Consider the following 24,107-nt stretch of genomic DNA (forward strand, 5'->3'; position numbering starts at 1 on the left):
AGTTTGTGTAGACTGGGACCTAGGAATTGGGCATGAAGTTATAATGTCATGTATCATCATGGCTTTCCTATCTTTTCATCCCTCAACACAGCCACCTCCCCTTTCACTCAGTCTCCTCAGCTCCATTTGCAGGTCCAGGTGCAGTGAAGCTGTGGGTCGTGTGGCCAAGGGATGATAAAGTTGCAATAAACACAGAACAATCACTTGGGATTTAAACAAGTCCCAACTTTATTGATTACAGATGTTAGCAAGTTTTTGCGCAGGCATTGGGTGTGTATCCTGAATCAACCAACCTGCCTGCTGGTTGAGTATTTGGCAGGGTTAAGGTTAAGGATTGCCCTATGTCAAATTGGGGCAACCCCCTGAGATTTCCAGGGGAGGGATTAAGAGGAAACCCTGATTCCTTGGGCTGGGGAGGGTCCACCTAGACTAAGAATGCAACCCAATGTCTTATCCGCTGTCAAGTTGTGGCAGTTGCTATGAGGTAGGCAGAAACCCCAGACAGGCCCAATTTGTTTGAAGGCAAATTGCTCCCAGGCCCCAAATATGGTGACCAAAAACTTCCATAGTAATGTCTTAGGCAGGGTCACTTACCCTCAGGCAGACCTAAAATATTAAGAGTAGGGAGAGAGGGAATCCAATGACAGCTGAGGCTGATGCGTGACTGGCTTTTATAGCCAGAGAGCAGACCAAAGGGAAGAAATTTCCCTTCAGATTCACTTCCCAAACTGCACCCCCTAGCTCATCTGTGATTGGCTGAGCCCCAGCAGCCAGCGCAGGCGGTGAAGGAGGAAGTGAGGTCTTCCCCCAGCCATGCCAAAGCCAGGAGACCATCTTGAACTGCCATGGCCATTTCATCTTTTTCTCCATTTCTTACAACATCTTTGCAGCAGCATCCTTTGTGCAAAGCAAGTTTCTGATGAAAGTATTAATTTTACATAGGTTACACTTGTTTCGTTTAATGTCAATGTGAGAGGAAGGTTGGATGTATACAAATATACATCCTACATGCTACAATTTTCCTGCTAAGTGAGAAGATGTCACTTATTCCAAGTGAGATCTGGTGTCCATTTGAAGCATAATTTTAATTCAGCACATTCTTTATAGAATGGCACGTGTTTACACTTATCTTTACACTGGGGACCAAGGGATTTTCTTCTCTTTCTGCTTTACTTGGCAGGAAATTATCAGATTACTGCGTTCTAAAAGGATCTTGTCACAGTCTGACCATTTGACTCCCATTTTTGAGGGCAGATATGTGACTAATAGGAAATCTAGTGTTAAAAATTAATTAATCAGTAACGTGTTTAAACAGCAGCACATTCTCTTTCCTGCACCCCAGAATAAGAAAGCATTCATTAAGACTTAATTTGAAAGTAATTAACTGTTGGTTGAGGTTGTAATTTAAACTTTATTTTATTAGCTGGAAGCAAGAATAACTGAAGTGCTTTTCAAGGTTATTCCTAATGGAATATGTATGGCTAAAGGTGCGGGAAGGCTGTGCTTGGGCAACCTGCCTGGTAGTGATTTCTGGTGTATCTGTTTTGATGATGTTACCCTCAGCAGATAAACAACAAGGTCAAACTGCTTCATTAAAATGATAGTTTTTAAGAAAGACCCTAGATTCATTTCACCAAAAGCAGGTGAAAAGAGGATAGCCCTGTTGATTTAGACCCCAAATTACAAACCCAACATATGAGACTTTTCTAAGTCTTGCACTTCCAGTGTGGAGGCCAAGCCAGCTGCACTGCCAACCTGATCAATGTTGGCCTTAGACTAATCAAGTTATAACTTGCCTGCTATACTGGATCTCCCACCTGCCCTTGAGCAGATCAAGAGATTTATCAGTAAAACAGCACAATCCCTCACTGAAAAAGGGAGTCCAGGCTCCTCAGACAGACTGTTTTGTAGAGTCTAGTCACCAGCTTTTCAAGAGGTTCCTTGTTTACTGTATGGAATCTGTATCACTCAGCTCCTAGGATCTGTCACTTAGAGTCAACTGAGAACACACACTTCTCAGTTTAAAAAATAGAAAACTTCCAAAAGTTCTCAGAGAAGTCTAAATTCTTCATTAGCAATGACAGTGAAATTCACACCAAAGCCCTTCGGCTGCAGGATTCAAAGGTCTCAACATGCCTTAGGAAGGTGTTTCTTTGCACCTCGACTATCCTTTGCCCTCTATTAAGTGATCTTCTGCTTCTCACTATCAGGCACTGATATTCTAAGGCAGGCTTCCTCAACCTCAGCCCTCCAGATGTTTTTTGGCCTACAACTCCCATGATCCCTAGCTAGCAGGACCAGTGGTCAGGGATGATGGGAATTGTAGTCTCAAAACATCTGAAGGGCCGAGGTTGAGAAAGCCTGTTCTAAGGTTTGTGATTTATGAACCTTCTCCCAACTCTAAGAATAGATCCTGCTATCACATTCTGAAGTAAAGCAACACACATTCCATAGTATCCACCTGTTCAAAAGGAGACTTGCAGGTGTATCTTCCAAATGTACTTTCCTGAAGCAATCTACTTTCAAACGTATATATTAAGTGGTTAATAACATAGGAGAAGAATCATGTGTAAACCAAGATGAGTCTTTGTACATTTCTGGGTTGTTTTTTTAAAGAAAAGTTTTTGTGTCTCGTTCAATTTCCAAGCATTCACAACGCTTGCCTGCCTAACTCTCAGTCACAGCTGTGTAAACAGCTTTATTTTAAAAAAAGTTCTGGGCACATAATGGGAGGAAGAACTAAAATATCAAGTATAAAATAGGATTAAATAGTCACAAAGCGTTTCAAATTCCAGAGGAGTAACCTTGCTAGTCTATTGCAGCAAAACCAACAGAGTCACACCCACACTGATTAGATTCTGCATTAATTTGTACTCTGCACAGTACAGCTATCTCATACAATACGTAATACTTTGAGCTATGTTTGGGGGGTCCCCCCCTTTGTTATGTTTGCACTTTTTGTTAATAAATCAAAAAGAAATAATCATCTCTCTGCTCAGAGTACATATATTCACCCATTTAAATGACTTATTTAATTCATCTGATTAAAGATTCAGGTAGGTAGCCGTGTTGGTCTGACGTAGTTGGAAAAAATAAAAAGATTGTCCAGTAGCACCTTAGAGACCAGCTAAGTTTGTTCTTGGTATGAGCTTTTGTGTGCTTAAACACTTCTGAAGAAGTGTGCATGCACACGAAAGCTTATACCAAGAACAAACTTAGTTGGTCTCTAAGGTGCTACTGGACAATTTTTTTATATATTTCATCTGATTAAATAAGTGGGATCTGGCCCACGGAAGGTCGTATCCCAATAAATTTGTTAGGTGCCCCTAGACCCTGTTGATTTTGCAACAAGGAGTTTGTTTCTCATTCCTCTTGGGCTGGTTTTTGGCTCTCCTTTCCTTGGAAACTGTTGTGGTTTAAAGAGTGGGAAGGAAGGGTTTGGATAGTTTTTTGCTCTTCGTGATTCTGGCTCTAGTTCACCTCAACATATGGCCTGCGTCCAATGAAAATGTGTACTATGGTGACTAAGGTACTGAGCCTCCTCTCACCTTGGGAGAACCAATTTACTTCAGCTAGATTTCTGTGACACATGATAGTCTTCGTTTGGTTCTTCTTGGGCTGAGGAATACCACAAAACCACTGTACTTCATGAAATTCAGCACATTATAGAAAACTGTAATTATCTGATGAGGAGAGACCACAGACTAGACTAACAAAGATAAAATAGCACTCAGCTGGGTGTTTCCTCATAGCACACATTGACCTTGGCAAAATATCAAAGAGAAATTAGTGTGTTGGTGTGCTAAATTTGAATAGCTCTGTATGACAGTTTGTTTGTGTCCTCTGACGCAAGCATGCATTCTTCTGAAGAGAGAAAAGAAAAGTGTTTGGTAACAACTGCATTGCATGTTAATATATATATCCTGCTTAAACAACTATTTTATTCATCATAACTGTAGAATATTTTGAGCACAATAAGGCAGATTACAATTTAAGGCAATAAATTTCTAATTGCACCTCTCCTCAATCTGGACATGGCTTAACGCCTTCATGTGGGTATCTTATAATTTACAACTATGTTTTTTTTAAGAATAATTTTTTATTAACCGACCAATCACATCAAATCAAACCAAATTACATAAATTCCAAATTACACAGCCAAATTTTAAATTTTTGTTGGGGGTACCCATATTTCAAGTTCCGAAGGGGATCCAATCAACTTCTTGCTTCTTGCTGCTGTTTTAATGTCCACAAATCTAACCATATGATGTTCAGAGTTCTGTCCAGTCCTTTCTTATTGTTTTTCCACATCTCTTGTTGTTATTTTCATATATTTTTCCTTTCTCTTTGTGACCTCTGATAGTTCCACAAGCTGGTTAAAACAGTTTGTAATCCTGCGTGGATATTCTTTTTTTAATTCAGTAGCCATATCCAGACGTTTTCCATATAACATCACTTCCATACATCAAAAAAGTCTTAGCGTCATTAATCTTCACCAATCTGCCTCCTTTCTCAAAACCTCTGAGGAGATTCACCAGGAATGCAGTCTGAAAACAAGTCCGTTCCTCCTCCCGGCTATAAATCCTTTGGGAAGATGGCGACTCTGAATTAATTGCTGCGCCATTCCAAAAGCTCTTATTGCTTCTCGATCTCCATAAAGCATACTTTTGGTTAAAGTTTATCTCCACACAGACCTTAATCATCTTGCTTGGGTCAGTTCAACCGACGGTTCTAATGAGGAGGGGTTCTTAGTAAATCACATAAAAGGAAAGTAAAAAAGGTCGTCCCCCCCATTCAGTCCCGTTGCCGACATACCCAGCCTTTGGTGTATCTTCATCATAAAATATTCTTGTTTCTCCAACCCGTCGTCTTCTTTCGCAGAGGTCACTTAAATTAGCAGACTTCACTCCCCTTCCTCACTTGAAATATGTGCATTTGCTTCTTTTGTAATTAATTATTCCAAATTGCTGCAGCTAGTGCGCGATCAGAGACAGCGTCCAGGAGAGCCGAGGTCCACATGGGGGCATTCTGCCTAGTGCCCTCACCCCCTTCTTTCGAATTTGGGGATGATTTATGGGCACAGCAGGCAAGGGCAGTGTTCCCCATTCCCTTGGGGCAACAAGGGAGGCTGCTACTCCCATAACAGCCTCTTAATTACCCCGTGTGGGTCGGAGAGATGGTATTGTCGGCCATCTTCCAATGCGCCCCTAGTGGCCCCCTATAATTTACAACTATGAGGAACTTTTGCTCTGTGTTATTCAGATTAACATGCTTAACAATTCTCACTAAAAAGCAAATAAGCAATATGAAGAAGTAAGGTGTGTGTACAAGCTTCTAGGAAAAATTGGGTCAGTAAGCTTCCAATATGTGGGTTCAATGGTGTTTAATGGTCTAATGGCAAAATGGTATAATCTTATCTGTTGTATCTTTTTTTCTTAAGAATTGTATATCAGCAATGTATTATAAGGACTGGGGACATGAATATTCTTGCATCAAATCCCATGGACATTAATTAGAGAAGTTTAAGGGCATAACTGTGATATTTCTCTGTCTGTATAATCACAGCACCAACATCAGCCACGGTTCTCTCTAACCAGGGTTTCCTCTTCATCACGATTTGAAATCAGGCAATGAAGTCATTTTGCATATTCTGATGAATAGGGAACCTGGTTAGCATCTGCTGAGTGTGATTAATGTAAATGCAGATGTAGCCACAAATAAGGCTCGCAGGAAAAAAAATCAGAGAGGAAATTCACACAAAGAAATGGGAGGGAATGGGGTGAGAGAGTACAATCCCACAGCCTGGAAAGCCCATAGAAACCACCAAATATTACATGATAGGCGGCAAGACTATATAATTTATTTCTGAATTTGCTTTTGCTGTATGACATTGTATCTTTCACTGTTTGTGTTTAGATTTACCAGTAGATACAAAAGAAATGGCAGATGAAAAGAAGGAATGCTACTACAATCTAAATGATGCAAATTTTTGCGATAATGTACTAACATCCAATGTTACGAAACAAGAATGCTGCTGTACTTTGGGTGCCGGCTGGGGTGATAACTGTGAAATATTCCCATGTCCTGTGCTTGGAAGTTGTAAGTGATCATTTCCCATTCACTGGTAGTTGCTATTCATAACACCATAATGTGGATCAGTAGCCTGTTTGACTATGCAATCCTATGCATGTTTATTCAGAAGTAAATCCCACTGTTTTAAGTGGGGCTTTCTCCCAAGTAAATGGGAGAACTGCAATCTTAGATTGTAATCCTTTATGCAAGCCATGTTGGACTTAATCCTCATTGGATTCTTTGGCATTTTTGAATAAGCAAGCATAGAGTTGAGCTATTAGTTATAAAGGAGTGTGTTCTGCTTTCCTATTTCATTTGGCATCAAAGAATATGTCTACAGTGGATTCATTCAGTTCCTTTGTACAGTAAGCCCACAATTTATGCAGGGGTTACATTCCAAGGATTGCACCTAAAGCCAAAATTGTGTATAGTCAGAACACATTGAATTCAATGGTGGGTGGGATGGCCAAAGTCATTTTTCCCAGCACTCCACCCCGTTTCTGACCCCCCTTTTTTGCCATGCATGTTAAGCTGAATGTGCACAAATTAGATGCTCATCAATTGCAGGTTTACTGTATTACACAGGGAGTTAAAGTTTCCTATTAGATTTCTTTGCTTCAGTGATCACTTATCTGGACATCAATAATCAGGATTTCTACTCAAGATATGCTTTAAGTTCCATGCTTTATCATTATATTTATATGATGCCTCTGTTTATTTGGGGCACCACTTTTTAGCCAACAGAATCACAAAAATTCTGCATGCATCTTTTAAAAAGAATCTTTTCATAGTTGCTCTGGAACATTTACCAGTCTTACGAGCCATGGCCATAGCTGAATATCCTTGTCCATTCCCCCCCCTAAAAATGTCTAATATGAGAAAGGAGAACTTATAAAACGAGAAATCATGCATTAGAACATGAGAGTGCTGTTTTAAGATATTGCATCTGTTGTGTTTCACACTGTGATGCGTGAATACATTTCTAATTGGATTCTTGGTTTATCTTCCTGCTAGCTGAGTTTACTGAACTGTGCCCTGAAGGGAAAGGATACATACCCTCTGAAGATTCATCTTATGGAGCTGTTACACAGGACTACAAAGGTCAGCGCCAGTTATACAGATTTGAATTATATAATAGTGTTTTGGTATTCCTAAAAGATCGAAGCGCTCATTTAAAGTCTGTTTTGGTGTAGCGGTCTGCCAAATGTTTATGAGGTTTGTTTGTTTGATTTTACGAAAAATTTCTCCTTTGGGTGGGGATAGGTGGAAACAAACACCTACAATCAATTTCTACATTGCACTTTGTCACTTCTATTTATGAGCATTGCTTTCTTTCACTGCTGCAAATTCATTTTGTATTTGAAAGGGTTTCTTCACTGTGTGGTACCAGCTGGCTAGGGATCAAGACAGGGAGCCCAATGCCATCAGGGTTGTCATATAGCCAGTCAGACTGGGCTGCTGGTGGACAATTGAAGCCTTCCTGTTTCCTTCTTCCTGAATGGGAAGGGCTGTGCCCTCAGTTGGTAGAGCACATGCTTTGCATTCAAAAGATCCAGGGTTCAATCCCCAGCATATCCAGGAAGAGATGGGAGAGACCCCTGTCTGAAAACCTAGAGAGCTACTGCAAGTCAATGTAGATGATACTGAGCCAGATGGTTCAGTTGTTCTGGCTTGGTATAAGGCAGCTTCCTCATCTGAACCTTAAATAACTTTTGAAAAATACTTTGAAAACAGCATATACTGAAGGGGGGCTTGACCTCTGACTTTAATGAGATTTAGGAGTGGGCTTGCACGTGGGTGGCGCTGTGGGTTAAACCACAGAGCCTAGGACTTGCTGATCAGAAGGTCGGCGGTTCGAATCCCTGCAACGGGGTGAGCTCCTGTTGCTTGGTCCTTGCTCCTGCCAACCAGCAGTTCGAAAGCTCGTCAAAGTGCAAGTAGATAAATAGGTAGCGCTCCGGTGAGAAGGTAAACGGTGTTTCTGTGCGCTGCTCTGGTTCGCCAGAAGCGGCTTAGTCATGCTGGCCACATGACCCAGAAGCTGTACGCCGGCTCCCTTGGCCAGTAAAGCGAGATGAGCGCTTCAACCCCAGAGTCGGTCACGACTGGACCTAATTGTCAGGGGTCCCTTTACCTTTACCTTGCAAAGATGCAAATGATGTACAAAACAGCAGCTGAAAGCTAGGTGTTTGGCTACAGTTCCTATGAAATTCAGTGGGCGTTGGACCTTGCTATAGATGACTTGTAGGTTAACAAATGTTCTGGCACCCTCATCCTAAACCAGGCTTCCTCAAACTTGGCCCTCCAGATGTTTTGAGACTACAGTTCCCATCATCCCTGACCACTGGTCCTGCTAGCTAGGGATCATGGGAGTTGTAGGCCAAAAACATCTGGAGGACCGAGTTTGAGGAAGCCTGTCCTAAACTGTAACAGTACAATCCTGTGCATGACTACTTGGAAGTAAGTCCATTTGAGTTCAATGAGACCTACTTCTAGATAAATGTTTTTAGGATTGCAGTCTAAGTCTGTAGTCCAGTACACACTTACCTGGAGTAAGTCTCATAGAATTCAAAGAAACTGAACTCCTTGTTCCATGGAATAGGTGATTACACTTATAGCAGCAACCTATTCATGTCTAGTCCGAAGTATCTGCCTGCAACTCCCATATAATAAGACTAAAAGGTTTGTGATAGCATGTGATGTGGTGCTGGTTTGGTGCTGAGGAAAATTTATTTTAAATTCTGATGATATGAACAGGCCAACCTTCCACTGCTCCAGCTGGAACCAGTTGGACTGTTTAATCAGGTCATCCAGAAATTGCATTCCCATTTTCCTCTTTGTTTTCACCTGCATTTCTTTATTAGCATGACTATCTTTGGTTCTGTTTAGAATTCTCCATTTCCCCTTTCAGCTATATCATTCAGCTTCAACTAGCCTGGATGTGCTATCCTTCAAATATATGTTCTTTTTAAAAGTCCTTATTTTGGTAGTATGGGTGTCAAGTTTTCATATAATTTCTTTTCTTTAAAAGCTGCTCCATTTCTGGAAGAGTGGCTGCAAAAATATTTGCATAGCCAATTCATCCTTTCTGGAGCAGTCAGTATTTTAGGATTTTTACCTTTTAGAGCTGTTCAGCAGATGCAAAACATTCCTTTCTTGGCATAACATCTATTGTTGCCATGATATAAATGGAGAACAATTCCATTCAGAGCAGTGGGCTCACACCTGAGTGATTTGACCCAGTTTGTATTTGCCTTGAGTGACCCTAGCCTGATTTTGAGGAAATAGTGCAATAAATACATGGGGAAAGAAACAAGGCTAGGAAAAGAAACAAATTCCAAATCCAGCAAAAAAATGGATATGAAATAATTCATAAAACTAAAGTTTTATGTGCCAAAAGTATATTTTTCTATAAAATGTGATTTAAACCACTAATATTCATTTTGCATGCTGTCTGCTAAGTATGAGCTTTCTTTTGTGCAGGGCATTTCAGCTGCAGAGCAATTTTCTCTTAAGTTTGTGGAAATGTCTGTCTGTCAGTTTAAGTTATGTCAAAAAGCCCCCAGATACCAGAGTGATAAGTACCTTCAGAACTCTGTGCAGCAAAATTTATAGTTATGCCTGTGTGGAGGAAGCCACCATCGCTGGAATCTCCAGAGCAGGCGCCAAAAACAAATCGTTAATTCTCAGCAGGATTTTAAATCAGACACAACACAGGAGCAAGAAAAAGGGGCACAAAATCAGGGTGTTCCCTTAGCCAACATAAGCAGAGAGCATGAAAGTAGTTACTGAGGGTGAAGGTATGGTGAAGTACTTGACGAAGGCAGCCCTCCTTAGAGCACTAACTTCAGAGAAGTCACATTGGCATCAGCAACAATGCTCTTGAAAAGCAGCTCATGGATCACAACTCTGATCACACATGGAAATAAGATTGTGTGTGCAGTCTCAGTGTTACAGTTAAAGCAGAGCACGCTCAGACTAGTTAAGTGTGATTAGTGTATACTTGCTAAATAAATAGCAATGTGCCTGACGTTGTACGAAAAGATGTACATATGTTGATGGCAGCCGCAGTTTTACGTTAGCCCAAGCCATGAGCACTAACCGGGGCGGGGGCGGGGGCGGGGGGAGAATCTGTTGTATCACTGAAGCTAAACATTATCTCAATATTTGGCACAAACCTATGCAACTGGGTGCACCTATAGCTACAGCTGTAAATCTCAAAATACACAAAAGATCAGGAAATGGTTATTGCATGATAAAGTGAAGGCACAGTTATTGTTGTTGTTAAAACTTGAAATCTGAAGGCAATTCACAATATATCAAAATATTGTGTAGTTCCATACCGGCTTCAGCACTGTTCTGAAATTCAAGCCATGTTTACCAAAGCTATTTTATATATATATATAGAAATCACATGCTTGAGTAAGCGCCAAAGCTACCCCTTCTGTAGAGCCATCTGAATTGGAGCTGCTTATGATTTAACAGTACATAGTCATAAGTTAGCTGTTAAATGTATTTCCTATGTACCCTCTCAATGGGCTTAAAATACATAGTCTGCTCATCTGTGAGGGTGCCTGATTTTGAGCCCTTTCCCCTTGACTGCCCCTTCCATGCATGCCTGCTCCACTAAGTCTGCCTGGCATTCAAGCATGGGATGTAATGTTAAAATAGGGTCTATCCACATAGATTCCAGGGGCAGGATTGTGCAATGCCACACCCAGATTGTGTGTAAACTTTCTAGTGAATTGGGCAAGAGTTCAGGTACTGTTCCAAATCTTCCTCTGGAATGATCTATTGTAGCTCATGATTTTCTTTTTAACAATGCAGCTTACCCTGACTAGTTAGTAATAGTTCAAAGAGGGATTATGCCTTCCAGATCGTTTCTTTTCCTTGAAGAAAATGCAGTTTATCCCAGCAGTAGCTTTATTAAAAGTACTTTACTCCCTGCTACGCCTCTAGTTAAATATTTTGGCTGATAAATGGTAGAATCAAAGTTTTCTCCATTCTTCATGGCTGCAACTCCTCTTTTTGTTCCTCTGTGTGTAAGTATCCTGGCAAGATAGACTAAAAATTCATATTCAACTGAAATGGCCATGATGGACCAGTGGCGTAGCGTGGGGGGTGCAGGGGGGGCCGGCCGCACCGGGTGCAACATCTGGGGTGGGGGTTAGGGTTAGGGGGCGCAAATCCACGGGTTAGGGGGCGCAAATCCACGGGTTAGGGGGTGCAAATTACTTGCCTTGCCCCGGGTGGTGACAACCCACGCTACGCCACTGTGATGGACTTCCAACTATTCATGCCATTATCATTTTTCCACAGATGCTGATGAATGTCAGCTCTTTGGGCAAGAAATATGTAAGAACGGCTTCTGTTTAAACACACAGCCAGGCTATGAGTGTTACTGCAAACAAGGCACATTCTATGATCCTGTAAAACTTCAGTGCTTTGGTAAGTATACAAACTGTTACCATGTCTCCTTACTCTCTACATTTGCCAACCAGCACTGGGGAATGAGATTTTAATTCTTGCTTGCTCTTACAAATTATTCACACATGAAAGCTGGCTGATTATTTTCTCCATGTAATCCTTCGAAACAGTGCCTGAGTACTTTGTGTATTGGGCTGTATATGACTAGGAGCAATTTGCTTGATTGCAGTGGCTGGAAGGAATGTAGTTGTGGTTGCAGAAATTGCTCTGGCTTCATATCTGGGTGCAATCCAGTTCACATTGATGTTTCTCATTTAGATGTTTCTCCTCTCTCCAATTGTTTGTTTCTTTATTTTTGTATAGTGCCACTAGTGTTTGTGGCACTTTATGGTGTCTGCCCCCAAAAGCATACAAGCTAAAATTTGATACAGAAGAAAAGGAGGGAAGTGGAATCAGGAGCAAAGAGCAAAACAATGTGTGATTGCTTCAGTTGCAAGTTTAGCAGGGTGAATTACCCTGTGACATAGGAACTAGTAGGTTGTGTCATAGGCTTCATGGAAAAGGTAAAGTTTAAGGAGGGATTTGGAGGCAGTAAAAAGGTGGTGGCATGTCAGTGCACTGGAAGGCAGTTCCAAGCATGCAGTGCAGAAAGCAGGGACTTATAACCCATTTCCTCTCAGCAGCTCCCAAAGAAATTCCTTTTATTTTGTTAATACATTTATAATCCCACCTTTCTTCCATCACAGAATCAAAAGTGGTGCTCATGTAGTTCCATGGCAGTCACCCATCCAGGCACTGACCAGACCCAAACCTGCATAGCTTCATCTAGGCGGTGGTTTCATGTGCCTTCAGGCGTTACCCTGTGAAAAACAACTGTAGCAAATTCATTAATAAACTAGAGCACAATTTAAAGCTCATTGTATGTATTTGCAACTACTTCCTGCCTCCCAGACATGTCTATTTTCCATGGTGTAGATCTCCCCTCCCCTTAGGTTGCTGCTCAGCAGCTGCCAGGTAGTGAGTTTCCCTGCCATTGACTATCATATATCCACAGTCAGAAATGCAGCAGTGGCATGTGGCCTTACTTTGGTAGGTTTCTCGCTGAGCCTTCTCTACACAGAGCAGAGTTCTGGAATACTGTGCCAGAAGATCGCCACTTACACAGGCTTTTTTAAAGGGTTGGACAAATTTGTGGAGGAGAGGTCTATCACTGGCTGCTAGTCATAGTTGCTATATGCCACCTGGAGGTTCAGAAAGAATATATCTCATGAGTACCAGTTGTTGGGAAAGGACATCAGGGGTAGAACTGGTGCCATCATGTGCTGCATGTAAACTTCCAAGAGGGATCTGTTGGCCACTCTGGGAAGCAGAATGCTGTTCTGATCCATCACAACTCATCTTACATTCTTAGCAGTGGTAGCTAGTGCCCACTGGAGCTGGTAGGGGAGAAGGCAAAGAGGCCAACGGTTGGTGGAGCCAGAGCCCATGAATTCTTCCCATCCTCCTCCCTGCTTAGTTCTACAAGAGCAACCCCGAGACTAAGAAGGAGGCAGGAGGCATCCAGTGCTACCCTAAGAAGGCAGGCGGTGGCTGGTGAAGCTGGCAGGGCAGGGTCCTATTTGCCCTGATGGACCAGCCACCATTGGTTCTTAGGAAACACACAGGTCTTGTAGAGATGAGGCAGAATTTCTTGGAATACATTTTCATCGTCGGGACATTTCTGAGTTTTTCCTTTCTTTCACCCACTTAAAAGAAAAAGGCCACTTGCAGAATTTTCTCCAAATATTCTTCATTGTTTAATTTCTTTGTTTGGGGGGGGCACCATTTCACCCCTGCAATGCCCAAGGAACACATTAGGTCCAGGACACTGTGAAATATGCAAAATGTGACTATGTTGCCAGCACAATTGTTGCTTCTACCACTTTTACACACACAGACACAGACACAGACACACACACAGACACACACACACACACACATATATATATATATATATATATATATATATATATAACCCTTAGGACAAACAAATTAAGGTCTGCTATTGCTCATGGAGAGCATCACCCTTGAGAAGCTTCTCCTGAGAAGATTTCTCCTGCCCCTGGAAAAAAAAAATGATGGAATCCTTCTCCCAATCCCCTAGCCAAATTTTTTCTGGCCACAAATAGAGTAGATATTTTTGGCAGGCCATTTGTGCACAGCTCTAAAATCTTGGCAAGAGTGCCAAGAAACTGGCAGAGTTTGAAGCAAGTTGCTAATCCTTTGGGAACTCAGCATATCCTTAGTTTCTAACTGGTTTTACATGGACATTATTCTACCTATCTGTACATCTCTACAAGAGCTATGTGTAGCCTAGCCCTCTGTTCTTTATACATGAGGACGTTATTGGACTCATCTCTGGCAAATGTTTTTTGGTTTGTTTGGTTTTTTGGGGGTTGTTTTTTTTAAAGATCAATTTGAGGAAATAGGTATTTTTAAAGCACGATTATTCTTCCCCCCACCAAAAAAACACACACCCCACCAGTAGTTGATATGCAATATGGAATAGTAATTCACACTCTTGATGATCATAAATGTTCTTCCAGTCTACTGAACTGCCTACTAATTCACTTTTGCCATTTGACTGAAATTATTCCTAGTCACGACCTTCACTTTAGCAGTTTAAACAGAAAACCATTCTGTGTGGAATAATGTAATGAAAGGAAACCACAGTAAGAGACTCAATCACCTTGGGCCCAAAGAACTTTACTTTCCTGATGTAAAGCCATTTATATTTCCTTTAAAGTTGCTTCTCTGTAAAATGAGTAGACAGGGATAGAGCTGAGAAATAGCAAGTCGGTTTCTGTATTTTTGCAAAGATTGGGCAGCTTTTGATACACTGTGGTGAGAAGCCTCCTGTTGTCTACAAAAAGAACGTGGGTGGAGTTTGTCCGAAACCTGCTTGCCAATAGATCAGAGCAACACAATCTATTGTGTTCAGCAGCTTTCTAGCCTGTGCATGATTAGTGCATGAAGAAGACAAGGAAGATGTTCTCTGTTTCATAGTTCCTTCCTTTGGGCTCTTGCCAATCCTGATTTAGATATATGTTAAATTTAAGAGAGAGAGCACTGCAGAATCAGTTATTTTCCACAATGAAAATGCTTTATTTCCTAAGCCGGATTGCAAGACACTGATAATTTGTTTGCTATGTTCTTCATTTTCATTTTTAAAAGATACGGATGAATGTCAAGACCCCAACAGTTGCATCGATGGCCAGTGCGTCAACACTGAAGGATCTTACAGCTGTTTCTGTACACACCCAATGGTTCTGGATTCCACAGAAAAGCGATGCATCAGACCAGCAGAGTCTAGCGGTATGCCTTATTGCATGCATTGCAAGTGAAAAGGTTCAAGAACAAGTAAAAACCACAATCAGGCAGGATTGAATAGGGTTTTCTTTAAACTGATTCCTTTCTAGAAAAATTGTTGTTGTTGTTGTTGTTGTTATTTATTATTATTATTATTTATTATTTATACCCTGTCCATCTGGCTGGGTTTCTCCAGCCACTCTGGGCGGCTTCCAACAAAACACTAAAATACAATAACCTATTAAACATTAAAAGCTTCCCTAAACAGGGCTGCCTTCAGATGTCTTCTAAAAGTTTGGTAGTTATTTTTCTCTTTGACATCTGGTGGGAGGGTGTTCCACAGGGCGGGAGCCACTACTGAGAAGGCCCTCTGCCTGGTTCCCTGTAACTTGGCTTCTCGTAGCGAGGGAAACAGCAGAAGGCCCTTGGTGCTGGACCTCAGTGTCCGGGCAGAGGTTTGGTTTGGTTCATGTCCTCCCAGCTTTTCTGATCATGAGGAAGAGCCCAAGCTATGGCTCCTCTCTACACTAGCATTAGCCCTTTGTTTTCTTGTTTAAAACTGGGTTAAGCTTAGCATGAGGTGGAGCTTTAGCACAGGCTCCTCCTCTATGGTCTGTGGCTTTCCAGTGCTGCTGGGTAGATTTCACCTGAAGCATCTGGAATTGGCCAGTGTCTGAGACAGGATTTAGGATAGAACAGTCACTTATGTTCTGAACTGATTTAAATTACATTGTTAGCGGGGGGGGGGGGTTGTGCACAACATTAGAAAAATGATCTCTTTATTTTCAGGAAAATGGAGCTCTTGCAATGTAAGTCTTGAACATGGTGGGCTGTAGTGATTTTTCTTTTAACACAGTGCAGGCGTCGTACTGATCACGTTTCTCTGCCTTCTGCTTCAGAACAAACTGAAGAAACGGATGTCTACCAGGATCTTTGCTGGCAACATCTGAGTGATGACTTTGTTTGTAGCCGGCCTCTTGTTGGAAAGCAAACCACTTACACGGAGTGCTGTTGTTTATATGGGGAGGCGTGGGGCATGCAGTGTGCCCTGTGCCCCATGAAGGACTCAGGTAAGGCATCTCCTAGTGACCTGAGGAATTTTTCATGACAAATCATTCACGGAAACTGTATATTCCCTCTTTGGATCTGCCCACTTCACTGCAGGAAGGACAGGGACACAGGGGGTAACATTGGTGTGTCTGGCACTGCACCCTTTCCACACTTTGTGCCTACACACATTCTTTGAACCTGTGAAAACTGCTATGGAGGTCTCTTCCAGGCAATCTGTTTCATGAGCATTCAGCCTAATTTGTTTGTGTAGCGTTTAGATGATGGCTGTTTAATGCATGTTCACTCTGATTTGTTTACAGGGAAGCTAGACAATTGACTGCATCCACACCAGGCATTTAAAGCACATCCCTTCTCTCCACCCCTCCAAAAATCATGTGAGCTGTAGTTGGTCCAGGGTGCTGGGAATTGTGGCTCTGTGAGGAGTAAACTCCAGTTCCCAGGATTCTCTTGCGGGTGCTTTAGATGTGCTTTGAATGTATGGTGCCTATGCACCCGGTGTTGCATCAAAGCAGGCATTATCCCACACTTTTCTGTCCGTTTTCTTTTCACTTTCCTCATTGGAAAGTCTGGTCTTTTGGGAGAAGTAGGTTTGTTTCGCAAGAACTCCAAATCATCTTTAATTGCACAGCCAGAACTTGCCAGGGTGTGATTGACCCCCCCCCCAAAGTAACAGTCTGGAAGTGCACTGAGTCCCTTTGCGTCTTATGGAACCCAAGCCAATGTGAGTTTATATGATTCATTTCAATAGGGTACCATTCCTTCAGCGTTCTGTAAAGTTACTCATTTCTGCCTCATGTGATAAAACTTTAATAAATCCATGGGAAATCCTACAACTGAAAATGAATGATGCATTTTCTGTAATAGTATGTCAGTTTTACCATGTAAGGCTGCATTTAAAAACATGACTAACCCACAGGAGAGTGGTGGGGAACTGTCACCTTGTGGGTGGTAATATTTTCTCATATAATAATTTTTATAAACTGCTTTGAGTTGTGACAATAAATCCATGGAGACTTACAACATGGTGATTGATTCTAGTGGTGTGAATATGTGAACTCACCTAATGTTGTGGTGGTTGCCAATATTTTAGCTTCTGAGAGGGAGGAAGTAAAGGCAGTATATGTAATAAAGCACATTCTCCAACATGAAATAACATAATGGTGGGATAATACAGAGATGTATAGTGATATTTTCTAAAGTGGAGGTAGTCAACATGGTGCTTACCAGATGTTGGTGGACTGCAATTTCCATCCCCCCCGACTACTGACTATGCCAGATGGGGCTGATTGGAGTGGGAGTCAAACAACATACAGTGAGCCACAAGTTCTCCATCCCTATCCTAGGGAATAAGCCCCACTGAACTCTGTGGGACTTAATTCTGAGTAAGCCTGCATAGGGTTGGAATGCTAAAGCCAGATCTGTGTAAGACATTTTTGTCCTTGGTAATATTTTCCTCTAATATTTTCTTGAAATATTTGTGCTAGCCCATTTCTTTATAGAATGCTGCTGCATTGTTGGCATAACATCATGCTTTTAAGAGAGTGCTGCAAATATTTCGCTAATACGTGGCTAACCTTTTGGTAATTTAAATAACGTATTTTTCACTCTATAGGACGCACTTTTTCCCCTCCAAAAATTAAGGGGAAATGTGTGTGCGTCCTATGGAGTGAATGCAGGCTCCTTGGCTTCAGCGATAGCAACGCAAAGCCTCCGAAGCACAGATGGAGCGCTCCCTCCACGCTCCTTGGCTTTGCGTTGCTTTCGCTGAAGCCTGGAGAGCGAGAGGGGTCGGTGCGCACATGGCTAAAGAAGCCAAGACAGCTCCCCGGCTGGAGAGGTTGCACGCGGCTAAAGAGGAAGCCAAGACAGCCAGCGAGATGGATCCCGCTCGCTGTCTTGGCTTCTTTGCTCTTTGGGGCTGGGGGGGGGGGAACCCGGGCTTCCCCTGGCAGCCCCAGCAGCTCTGGGAGAAGCGGACAGGCTGTGTGCAGCCTGTCCGCTGCTCTTTGGGGCTGGGGGGGAGAATAATATTTTTTTTCTTGATTTCCCCCTCTAAAAACTAGGTGCACCTTATGGTCCGGTGCACCTTATGGAGTGAAAAATACGGTAACCCCTCTGAAATCCATCTTCTGCAAACTGCCCATCAAGTTAAAATGGCAAATGTATACTGAATTTGTTTCCTGCTTTCCCTGAGTGGCTCCTTAAGGAAGAGTTTAAGGGAAGGAAGTTTTTTTCCATGGCAGATCAGATAAATAGCTATTGTATGCCCTGCAGAGCTTCGGCATGTTATATAATTATTCAATTTCCTGCTTCTAATTGTCTCTGTTGTGCGTAGGTGCCCTTATTCATGGCATTCACTGAGAGCTTCAATTTAAGACTCTCATATGGAAGACGGATGTAGCCATCATGGTACCCCCAGATGTTTGTTTCACTCCATCTCCCATCAGCTTCAGCCAGCATGGCAAATGGTTAAGGCTGATGGGAGTGTTAATCTAACAGCATGTGAAGGGCACAATATTGACTTCTCCTAATCTAGAAAGTCTCAGTCATCTGCCCTATTTTAAGTTGATTTGTCCTTTAAAACAAAAACAAAAAAACCCCCACATTCCAGCAACTTTTCTCCACACAATCCAGCAAGCTGTGTTTTCAGTTTCACTGGGTGTTGCCAGGATGGGCCAGGGGGGAGGTGGAAATGGGGTGTTATAAAAATCCAAATAGGAATATGGTGCATGCGTGGCTTCTGGTTTTGATACTACGGCTGGCTAGAAGATTTTGAAACATTTTCCTAATAAAAACTCCGTATTTAATGCAACAAAACATTTTTCCATTGGAAAGAATTCCTTCATGGCCTTTTATGAGTTTTACATTTTTGATTGATTATTTAGATTCTATTGTCAAAACTCAGCTTCAGGCATCACTTGCCAGCTACCACATCACAGTGTTTGAAATCAAGCAAAGCTGAGGTTGTTTATTACAAGTCACTTGAATTTCCAGCGATCAGCGGATTCTGTGTGAATCGGATGTTTTAATAATGAACTGTAAAAAAACACACCACCTCTCTTTCATTTCATCTCAAGCAGGACGGCTGGTATTTTCTGTAAATTTGTGTCAGTTAAAGTAGATGGTGGTATTTTTTATTTTAGAAAGGAACATTGTTTTCCAGGACTGATATTTTTGTTAGCCGCCCTGAGCCCAGCTTCGGCTGGGGAGGGCGGGATATAAATAAAATTTATTATTATTATTTATTATTCTTGTATCAAAAAGCACGTTAATGCATCGCTGTTGTAGCCTATTCTTTATGTTGTTGTTATTTATTCAGTTTATATATCAGCCCCACATATAATGCATTACAGTAGTTTATGCAAGAGAGTATGGAGAACTGAGACCAGGCTCTCCTGGTCCAGGAAAAGCCTTAGCTAGTTCATCAGCCTAACATGGGCATAAGCTCTCCTAGCCACAGAAGGCTTTAGTGGTGACTTGAAATCCCAGAGTACTCCCACACTTCAGAGGGAATGCAACTCCTCCCATTGAAAATTGTACATCTGATGAGTGGATATGGGAGCCACCCACCCACAACACTTCCATCTTATCAGAATTCAGCCTTATTTTATTGACCTTCATCCAGTACATCACTGCTTTCGGGCGACTGTCCAGCACTTTCAGAGTCTCTCCTTATTCTGATGGAATGGAGATACAGAGCTGAGTGTTACCAACACACTGGGGACACCATGCTCCAAATCCCTGGATGATGGCTCCCAATGATTTCATATAGATGCTAAATAGCATAGGAGACAGAATGGACCCCACAGCCCCAAAGCCATGGAGATGAGCAGCCATCTCCTTGTACTCCTGTAATGCAGCACCTCCAACTCCCACCAGTGTGGTGTAGCGGTTAAGAGTGGTAGACTCATAATCTGGTGAACTGGGTTCACGTCTCCGCTCCTTCACATGCAGCTGCTGCACGACCTTGGGCTAGTCACACTTCTCTGAAGTCTCTCAGCCTCACTCACCTCACAGTGTTAGTTTTGGGGGAGGAAGGGAAAAGGAGATTGTTAGCCACTTTGAGACTCCTTTTGTTGTTGTTGTTTAGTCGTGTCCGACTCTTCGTGACCCCATGGACCAGAGCACGCCAGGCACTCCTGTCTTCTGTCCATGGAGTTTTCTTGGCAGGAATACTGGAGTGGCTTGCCGGTTCCTGCTCCGTTGAGACTCCTTAGGGTAGTGATAAAGTGGGATATCAAATCCAAATTCTACTACTACTTCTTCTGCTTCTGCTTCTGCTTGAGCTGCTCCTTGAGCTATGCCATAAAAAGAAATGTCAGGCAATCTAGCAAAATCATAACTGAGTGTAGGGCAGTATATAAATTCAAATCATCATCATCATCATAACTGACAACCTGTATCTGGAGGGGGAGTGCTGCCCTGTTACTTCTAACTGACTTCCGTAAGTGGCTGAATGGAAGGACAAGTGGGACAAAAGACACACATCATTTTTAAAACAAGGGCTGCATTTGCATATGGTGCTAAGCAAATGGAGGAAAGTGCTGGCTCCCAAGGTGGTGATCACAGCCACTTTGCTCTTCCTTGGTTCTTTTAGCTCAGTGTGGTCCAGCAGCTAAGCCAAAGTTTGGCTTTGCATGCCATCCAAACTCGGGATCATGTTAAGCACTCTCCTCCTTAATCACGAACTGCAGCCAAGATTTGTTTTCTGGCAACAGGTCACTGTTAAGGAGGGTTCAGATGATACACTAAGCCAAATTTTAGTTGGTGCACTGCACTGAACTACACTGAACTAAAATAACCCAGGACAGAACCCACATGGTACCACAGATCCTGTATGCATTCCCTAGCTGTCCTGGTTTGCTGGCACAGGGGTGGGATGTTACATTGGCACATAGGATCTGTGGATTGCACTTCAAAATTTTATATAAGTAATATGTGGTGTTTATGGATAGATAAATAGAACAGACACAACTTGCCCCAATTTCGATTGTGAACTACAAGTGGATGCTAAGCAATTAACGTTCTTGTTTCATTTTTGGTCACCTGTAGTTTTCCATATGTGATTCAGAATGCAGTACAGTGGAATGCATGGGCTCAGTAGGTAATTAGCTTATATATCTGCAGTCTACACCTTAAAAACATTTACCATTTTGGGGAAATTTCCCAAGAAAACCAGAACTGAATTGTGTATGAAAGAATCATTTGCCCTTCAAGGTTTAGTGTTTAAGAACATAAGAAGTGATTATGTTGGCTCAGGAGGAAACTTTCACACCTCTCAACCAGTAGGTCATAGGTTCAAGTCCTGTCTGGGAAAACTGGACTTACGCCATATTACAATCTTAGATTTATATATTGATGGGGCCTGATTTACTACTGGAACTTCATGTTTATTTCCATTAATATATTGAACATATGGTTACAGAAAACAGGGGAAACAGAGTATTTAGATGATTATATTGTGCTTGTAGCAACACATTTCTGCTTTTACCAAAGAACATGCTGTTTTCTGTTTCTGGGCTATGCAGTTGGTTTTTAAATCAGAATTTTCTTGTACTCAGAGATGCAAGCAATGCACATTTAAAAATCCACATTGTGACTCTGAGTAAGGTTACTATTGTCTGTCTTTTTCCAAAATAGTTAGAATAACCTACTTTTGAAGCTGGCTTCAAATTTTTGTGTGCATTTCATTCTGGGGATATTTTGACAGTCTGCATTTTAAAGTTGTAGCAGTGGAAAGCAAATCAATAACCTGAAGAAAAGAATATCTGAAACTCTACAATTCTATGAAAATATTACCAGGATGATTGATTTATGTGGGGATGAAGAGAAGGTAAAAATCCCAGCAATCATAAAAGAGATGGGGGGGGTGTTTCTGATTCATATTAAGACAAAACATACATTCACATAAATAGTGAGTGAGAGGTTGGCAGATGATTTAAACCATATAAATAATTGGAATGAGAGGTGCCATCTGACACACTTCTGAAACTGAAAACTCATGCCAGTGCTGTAGGCTGAAATACTGGCACAAAATACTTGGAGTTAGGTTTCAAGTCTTCCTTCTAACCCAGACTCGCAAGATATATCCAAACTTCCAAAAGATTATTAGTCATGGCTATCACATTCAACTAACAATGATCAAAATATGGACATGATTTTTCCATAGCATATGACGCATACTTCCTTAGCTGTGAAGATGCCATAATTCCACAAGAGTGCAAAATGAGCTAGAGGTACAAAATGCAGCTTCTTTAGAATCTTGCCTCTTATTTTAAATAATAATAATAATAATAATAATAATAATAATAATAATAATAATTCTAACATCTCAATCTTACAACATGTGTGCTTAGAGATAAGTAGGATTGAATTCAACGGAGCTTACTCCCAGGTCTGTAGGGTTTAGGATTATTATAGCCTTCATCTCTAGTGAGTAGGGCTTTGCTTATATAGTTATTTAAATATTTATATAATTCAGTGTCGTTGTAGCCATACAAAAGTTACAGCAACAATGAAAACATCAATAAAATATTGGGGGACGGGACGGGACACAAAACTATAAATACTGGGTAGTTTAAAGAAAATTCACATTTCAAAGGCCTGTCAACAGAACACTGTTTTTAGGCGATGACTACAAGAATACTAGGATGATTCTTCCAAAGAGTTGCACAGGGCAAGATCTGCTACACTAAAAGCTCAGTCCCTAGCGAAGGCCCCATCAGAGGATCTCAGAGATCAAAGTGGGATACAGTGGGCCCAGATTGTTTAGGGCTTTGTGAATTAGCACAAGAACCTTGAACCTGGCCCAGTAACGAATTGACAGCCTGTTTTGCTTTGTGGCTGCAAAGATTACTAGTCCTTACACCTGAAAAGGTGACGTTAAAAGTGTGTGGGCAATGCCTGCTGAAATCGCAGAAACCAGAGCCCATGGTGGCAGGCCTGTGTCTTAAACTTGGATTGTTGTGAAATGCCTATGAAGTGGCAGATGGTACATGAGAAATAGGTGGGAAGAGACTGTTGGAGCTGCCCACCATCCATACGTTCAGTTCCGCTTCTCTCTCCCGCTGTCCCCCCCCCCCCAGTGTGACCGTGAAATTGGAAGTTGAGACAGTTCCTTGCATAGAGAAAGGGAGACTGGAGTGGGAATATATTGCACAATCAGTTCCTAGGAGGTAGTGACTGGGTTCCAGCCTTCATCGAATGAGAAATTTCTCCATGGCTGTGTGGTTTGACTGCCTCTGAACAGCATCTGCAAATTGGACATAACATGCTTAAGTGTGTAGGTCTTTGGCCTCTTCAACAGAATCAAGTCACAGATTTCAAAAAAATAAAGAAGAGGGGAAGGGAAGGTGGAATTCTTTCTTTAGAACAGGGAAAGTTCCAGCTTCTGTGTCAGAAGCTGTGCATGTTTCATACTTTTGGGTTTTCATGAGAGCAAACTAGTTCCTTAAAGGTAAAGGGACCCCTGACCATTAGGTCAAGTCGTGACCGACTCTGGGGTTGCAGCGTTCATCTCGCTTTATTGGCCGAGGGAGCCGGCGTACAGCTTCCGGGTCATGTGGCCAGCATGACTAAGCCGCTTCTGGCAAACCAGAGCAGCGCATGGAAACGCCGTTTACCTTCCCGCCGGAGCGGTACCTATTTATCTCCTTGCACTTTGACGTGCTTTCGAACTGCTAGGTTGGCAGGAGCAGGGACCGAGCAACGGGAGCTCACCCTGTTGCGGGGATTCGAACTGCCGACCTTCTGATCGGCAAGTCCTAGGCTCTGTGGTTTAACGCACAGCGCCATCTGCGTCAACTAGTTCCTTATGGACCCTAAAAAGCAAGTGGGAGAGCAATCCTAAGCATGTTTACTCAGAAGTAAATTTCCTCCCTGAGTTTAATGGGGCATATTATCTAGTTAGTATGTTTAGCATTCATTAAGGCAGTTAAAACTGGGTTATTAAGGAATGGTTTTAAAAATATTTAAAACCAGGGATTTTCTGCTAAGATAGCTACTGATTTTATACAGTAAAAGCCTTCTCACCAGAGAGATCTGGCCGAAAATGCATTTATTTCAACAGCTTTCCTAGCTACAATTACAGCATGTTTCTCCAAGGCACGAGCTATGTTTTTCCAGAGTAGCGTTGATGCAAATAACATTTTAACAATCAGGTTTTTGTTAGCAAATGACTGGGAAAATTG

At 41.9% G+C, this 24,107-nt stretch overlaps 1 protein-coding gene across 13 annotated transcripts in view; it reads left to right on the top strand.

Moving 5' to 3' along the window:
- Positions 1-24,107, top strand: part of LTBP1 (latent transforming growth factor beta binding protein 1) — a 177,022-nt gene that overhangs the window by 141,197 nt on the left and 11,718 nt on the right. For all 13 annotated transcript variants that reach the window (XM_083604175.1, XM_083604180.1, XM_083604181.1 and 10 more), the window contains 5 exons: positions 5,917-6,099; positions 7,087-7,173; positions 11,392-11,520; positions 14,713-14,853; positions 15,747-15,917. In XM_083604175.1, the coding sequence (XP_083460301.1) occupies positions 5,917-6,099; positions 7,087-7,173; positions 11,392-11,520; positions 14,713-14,853; positions 15,747-15,917 (711 nt within the window). The remainder of the gene's footprint in view (positions 1-5,916; positions 6,100-7,086; positions 7,174-11,391; positions 11,521-14,712; positions 14,854-15,746; positions 15,918-24,107) is intronic.

The sequence above is a fragment of the Podarcis filfolensis genome, assembly GCF_964270895.1.
Source record: "Podarcis filfolensis genome assembly, chromosome: 3".
Taxonomy (NCBI): domain Eukaryota; kingdom Metazoa; phylum Chordata; class Lepidosauria; order Squamata; family Lacertidae; genus Podarcis; species Podarcis filfolensis.